General features: G+C 49.2%; 1 protein-coding gene across 2 annotated transcripts in view; it reads left to right on the top strand.

Annotated features, from left to right (window-relative positions):
• Nucleotides 1-1,629: 1,629 nt before the first annotated feature.
• The window catches only part of hk1 (hexokinase 1), a 22,350-nt gene continuing 17,979 nt past the window's right edge, over nucleotides 1,630-6,000 (top strand). Inside the window, exon 1 of one of the 2 annotated variants that reach the window (XM_048270394.1) lies at nucleotides 1,630-1,750. In XM_048270394.1, coding sequence (XP_048126351.1) covers nucleotides 1,715-1,750 — 36 coding nt within the window. In that variant the 5' untranslated portion in view covers nucleotides 1,630-1,714. Of the gene's footprint in view, nucleotides 1,751-4,293; nucleotides 4,670-6,000 lie in introns of those variants that run through there. The other variant, XM_048270393.1, reaches the window with a different exon arrangement.

The raw sequence follows: 6,000 nt of genomic DNA, 5'->3' as shown, positions 1-6,000 counted from the left end.
GTGTGTGTGTGTGTGTGTGTGTGTGTGTGTGTGTGTGTGTGTGTGTGTGTGTGTGTGGCGTGCGTGCGTGCGTGCGTGCGTGCGTGCGTGCGTGCGTGCGTGCGTGCGTGCGTGCGTGCGTGCGTGCGTGCGTGCGTGCGTGCGTGCGTGCGTGCGTGCGTGCGTGCGTGCGTGCGTGCGTGCGTGCGTGCGTGCGTGCGTGCGTGCGTGCGTGCGTGCGTGCGTGCGTGCGTGCGTGCGTGCGTGCGTGCGTGCGTGCGTGCGTGCGTGCGTGCGTGCGTGCGTGCGTGCGTGCGTGCGTGCGTGCGTGCGTGCGTGCGTGCGTGCGTGCGTGCGTGCGTGCGTGCGTGCGTGCGTGCGTGCGTGCGTGCGTGCGTGCGTGCGTGCGTGCGTGCGTGCGTGCGTGCGTGCGTGCGTGCGTGCGTGCGTGCGTGCGTGCGTGCGTGCGTGCGTGCGTGCGTGCGTGCGTGCGTGCGTGCGTGCGTGCGTGCGTGCGTGCGTGCGTGTGTGTCACTCAAGAGCTCCACGCACTCACTGGCCGCCTCCCTGCCTGCTGGTCAGGAGGAGGAGGGGAAGAAATGACTCACCCTAATCCCCGCTGTCCTAGGAGCAACCCAGCCACTGCTCCATACCAGCCATCTCCACACACACACACACACACACACACACACACACACACACACACACATCCTGCTCTACAGCATCACTCTCACCCCAGACCTTAGTGCAGATGCCATGTTTTGGGTAGTTAATATGGAGGTTCTGATAGAAAGAACTGATTGTGGATAAAGGATAAATCATTTTCTCTATTTCTCTCTCTTTCTCTCTCACCTTTTCTCTTTCTCTATCTCCTTTTCTCTGTCTCCCTCTCTTTCTCTCTCCTTTTCTCTTTCTCTTTTTCTATATCTCTCTATGTCTCTTTCTCTCTCTCTCTCTCTCTGTCATGTAGGTGGATGTGCTGCGTGCAGGTTAGCAGCTCAGCTGGGGGGATGGGGGGAGGGCACATGAGACTGGCGCTCCTGTGTGGCTGCACGTAAACAGAAGAGATAGATGCATGCTGCCGCACATGCACATGCACACACACACACACAAGCACACACATTTGGTACTGTGCGATGGCATGCATGCACGTCTGCATGCATGCACATAAAGACACACACATTGGCAGAGAGACAGAGAGAACTGGTTCACCTGTACACCTGTTCACCTGTGCTGAATCTTCCTCTTGATATTGAATGAGATAATGACCTGCCCTCTGTTTTTGTCCTTTAGCAAAGCATTACCCAATGACTAATAGATTAACCCTGTTCCATAAGTATATTCATGCTCTCCTGAAACTAATGCACTGCAATCTGGGTAAACTTCCTCAGTGCATCCAAGAACTCAGGCCTGCTCCTTGTCGGTTGAAAAGTACTGTGTCGTTCAGATATTCTGATTATGTTCTGTTATTTCATCAGCGAAAGAAGTTTTCTCTGTGCATTCTGCATCTTTTTTGTTGTTGACCAACAATAAGAGCTTTCATTCAGAAATATCACAAGGGGAATAGACAGCACAGACAGCTCAGAGGTCCAAGGACTGTACAGTGCTGTGGTCGCAATTCGATTGTGTAAGCACCCGCACTTAAATCCCTAAGGAATCCAATCTGGAAAAGCAAATTGGTTCGACTGACTTTCGGATTAACTAATCTGCTTGTGTGGACTACCCGCCTTCAGCCATGGACAGCGACGGCGAGTCTCAGTCACTGTCACACGTACGTAAAGTTGAGCTCTTGAGGGAGTTGGTGCAGGGAGATGTTTTGCATGTGTGTGCGGATGCGCTGCATGGTGCCTTACATGTTTTGTGTGGCGGTTTTAGTGCGTCTGAGTGCTCGTTAAGGGTGTGCATGGACACACACCTCGGCCTCCTCCGATTTACGGAGCTGACCGGCACATAATCCTCACACAGTGCGAACAGCTGATTTAATTAGAGCTATACGAACAATAGGATGACAATGCATAGAACTGCAACTGACTATAACTAGGCTTTTTTTTATTAATATATATAGGTGACAGATATATTTATTGGCCTAATAGAAATGTTTTGTTGAGTGAAATTATATTGATATTTGTTCCTATATATATTGTATTGTTTTTGTTCTAATCAGTGTCTGTTGTATCACTCAGGCTGTTAAACCTACTTAGACTTACATATTTTCAAAGTATTTTGTCATTGTGTGTCAGGGAAGTGTTTCATTCATCAGTTGGTAATCATGTAACCTATTTTAGATTAAGAACATCTTATGGCTCAATTATTAGCTACTATCATATACATTTCCTTGTTCCTCTCTCTGTGACATTAATTCTTTGTTTTAAAAATGTTATTGCTGGCTGTAAAAAGTGTAAGACTAGTCATTGCTGGACCTGCCCTGATAGACCTATCAGTTTAGACACAGTAGCCAAAGAGTCTGTCACCATGCACTTAAATCACAGCTTGGGTGAACCCAGACAAACCAGTTAGCAGATTTAAATTTGCGTCTGGAGACCTCCCACTGAAGTCAATTTCTCAATCACCAAAAACCCAGGAACCAGTCTCAACTGCTTATCTAGCATAGGGCGAGCTTTTTATGATAGACAAAGGAGTACAGTTAGCAGCGCTGGACAATACAACCAATGTATTGGTAACAACAGTAAATTATATGGATTTGTATTTTCTTTGGAATTGTGTAAACAACCTTTGTTAAACTTTACACAAAAGGTATATTTTCTATTCCTCCGAAAGTATAGTTGAATGTGCCAGTTTAAATTTATTTTCACTGCTGGTTACGCCCCTTGGAAATCGGAAGTGAAAGAAGGGTCCACAGACCCTTGTGAACCGTTCTGGTGTTGTCAAGCTACTTAACTAGGCCAGTGTCTCCTTGAATATGAGACCAAATGCATGTTTTCATAATGGTAGCCACACTGTGACACTTCAGGGACACAGGAAGGGCACGTTTACTGTCACACGTCAGTGAGAGATGAGTTACTCACCCTTCCCTGTGTGTTCAGTTCTGAAACTGAGCTTTGAGCTCCACAGAAACAATACTGTGACAGATTTTGTTGTGTGTGTTACTTTAATGATGTTTGCCTCACAGCTCTGAGGAAGTTAACTCAGTTTTCTTATCAGAAGTAATGATGCCCTGCTTTGCTGGGTGTGTTTGTCAGTGTTTGTGTGTGTACTGTGTGTGTGTGTGTTTGTGTGAATACAGTGGAGCCTGTCACACTGCCAGCTGTCTTCCACACTGTCATGAGAAATTAATGAGACATCTCTGTCACACACAAGTGTAAACGACCACCATTCGATGTGTCCTGTTATCGTGTGTTTGTGCTTTCGGTTCGGAGGGAGAGTTTCCTCTGAGCCACTTCCTATTGCCCCGGGCTCCTGTGAGGTGGATGATGTTTAAGTGATGGCGCATGTAAGCCCAGTTCTCCTGTGTGGTGCAATACCACTGACATGCACTAGCAGTGCCCTTGCAGCCACACATTTCCTTGAAATTCTACTACGAGGAACCCGCTGTTAGCCAGTCAAATGATGTATTTCCTGTCTGCCCCTTTCTCTGCATTTTTGTCTGTCGCTCTCTTTCTCTCTCTGTCCTTCTCTCTCTCATCCTCTCTCTCCCTGTCTATCTCTCTCTCTGTCTTCCTCTTTTTCATCCTCTCTTTGTCTTTCTGTCTCTCTCTCTCTCTTTCCATCTCTCTTTCATCCTCTCTCTCTCTCTGTCTTTCTCTGTGTCCTCCTCGTGTCCTCTCCTTCCTCTTCCGCAGAGCAGACGAGGTACGTCGGCTGTTACTCAGCAGAATTTCCTCCTTAACCAGCCTCCTCAGTTTTCCAGAGTAATGTATTCATCACATTAAGCCCCCCTCAGCTTAGCTCCACCTCTCTGAGTGTGTGTGTGTGATGGGGGCGGAGGGGGAGTTGGGGGAGGGGGGGGTTGCATAGCAGCATGCCGTACGTGCTTCTCCCCGCATCAGCGGCGTGAAACTCTCTCTCTCGTCGACAGCGTTAAACCACGTGCTCTGTTCATCTCCTCTTCAACCACCCCACCTCAACACACTCACACACACACACACACACTGATGTAGGACAGAGAAAGCATGTGTGTGTGTGTGTGTGTGTGTGTGTGTGTATGCGCATGAGGGAGGGAGGGAAAGAGAAAGAAAGAGGGGGAGGGAGGGGGGAGCTTCAGCGTCAGCTGAGCTCAACCCCCAGGGCCAGTACTGTCTGCTGAGCCAATCAGGAAGCAGGAGGTGGGCAGGACTTAAGCCAGTCCCCTGTCCCTCCCCTCTGCATCATGTCAGTGTATTACAGGCAGTCTGACTTCCTGGGGCTCAGGGAGAGAGAGTGTGAGTGAGAGAGAGAGAGAGAGGCAGAGCCAGACCTCCAGTGGTGCTAGAGGGGGAAACTTGCGTACATGCTGGCATCTTCTGTCCTGAGTTTGTGATCTAGCCCAAAGTTGGTCTACACCTTCACTTCACTGAAGAGGACTTAGAAGTTCATTCCTTTCTCCATTTTTCTTCTTCCTCTATTTTTTGTTTCGTTCTCTTTGGTTTGTCAGCTCACCGGTTCTTTTTTCACCACACCGGTGAACAGGATGATAGCCGCACAGCTCCTGGCCTACTACTTCACCGAGCTGAAGGATGACCAGGTCAAAAAGGTAAGTCCTTCTCGCAGAAGGGGCGCTCTCTCTCTCTCAAACGCCCCTCACTAAACCCAGGAGCCTGAAGGAGAGAGAGGGAGAGAGGGGGAGAAGGAGAGGTAGCTAACCCTACGCTCCCTTCCCAAAAATAGGACAGCTTTGTGGCTTCAAAGCTCTGAGGCGCCCATGTGACTACAGGTAACACGTGCTGTTGTTTAGGCTTAGGGCAGGATCGGGTGTCGTCTCCTCTTTGGGGACAGGTTCAGCCGCTGGAGGGGGACGGTTTCCTGGGGGTTCAGAGTTTGGTGGGTTTCGTATGGGCAGAGGAGAGGAAGGTTGCGTGAGGTCAGGGCATCAGCACTGGAAGCCGCTGCAGTGTCCTTGAAAAGCAGGATGAGAGGGTGTCCGGGTGGCTACTCTCTCTCTCTCTCTCTCTCTCTGTCTCTCTCAGTTTTATTCACCAATTCTCTTGACCCCTTACTGCAAAGGAGCCCAGCAGGGGGTAATGCTGGAGGGGGTAGTGGGGATTTGGGTCTGTTTTAGGGGGTTGGGGAGTCAAGTTTCACTGGCTAAATGACTTTGCCCCACCTCTTCCTGGTTGTAGACCTTTCCTGGAGCTAGTGAAAGCATGTCATCATTGTGAAAAGAAGGAATGCAAACATGTAGTGTGTGTGTGTGTGTGTGTCTGTGTGTGTGTGTGCGTGCGTGTGTGTGTGTGTGTGTGTGTGTGTGTGTGTGTGTGTGTGTGTGCGTGTTCATTTATTTTATGGCAGGGAGAAACAGCCACTTGGCAGAGCACGACTTCCTCATGTTCCGCATCTGCTCAGCCTCTAATGATTGGCTGGAGGAAAAGAATACAAACTTACAGGAAATAAGACAGGATTACACATTAAACCAAGAAGAAACACTTCTAAAACCTTTCGAAAGTTGGTAGTCATCTGTTGGTAGTCATCTGTGCAACAAAAAAAAAAAAAAGGAATAAAACTAGTTCTTACTCAGAGTAATGTACACAAACCATTACATAGTTATGCTCAAATATGTGCTGTGTGTAATTACGGGCGCAGAGGTTTTCCTCTTTCACTCTGCCCTTGTGTTTGGAGCCTCCTGCCGCTGCTGTGGCTGACATGACTGACGTGCCATGGAGCTCAGCAGGGAGTCTGGACCCCTGTGGTGGGCAGACCGTGACGTCACCATGACTGTGGCGGGCAGGCCATGATGTCACCATGATGACTGTGGTGGACACAACACGAGTGGAGCATAGAGGAGACGTGCCGGTAGACCACCAATCCCGTTTAGAGCTGCTTTAGCTCTAGCTCTTACACACGCAGCTCAAAGAACACAGGAGACAA

This window comes from Alosa alosa, chromosome 18 (assembly GCF_017589495.1).
Source record: "Alosa alosa isolate M-15738 ecotype Scorff River chromosome 18, AALO_Geno_1.1, whole genome shotgun sequence".
Classification (NCBI taxonomy): Eukaryota; Metazoa; Chordata; class Actinopteri; order Clupeiformes; family Clupeidae; genus Alosa; species Alosa alosa.
The sequence above is the reverse complement of the archived record's forward strand: the minus strand, read 5'-3'. Positions and strand labels throughout refer to the sequence as shown.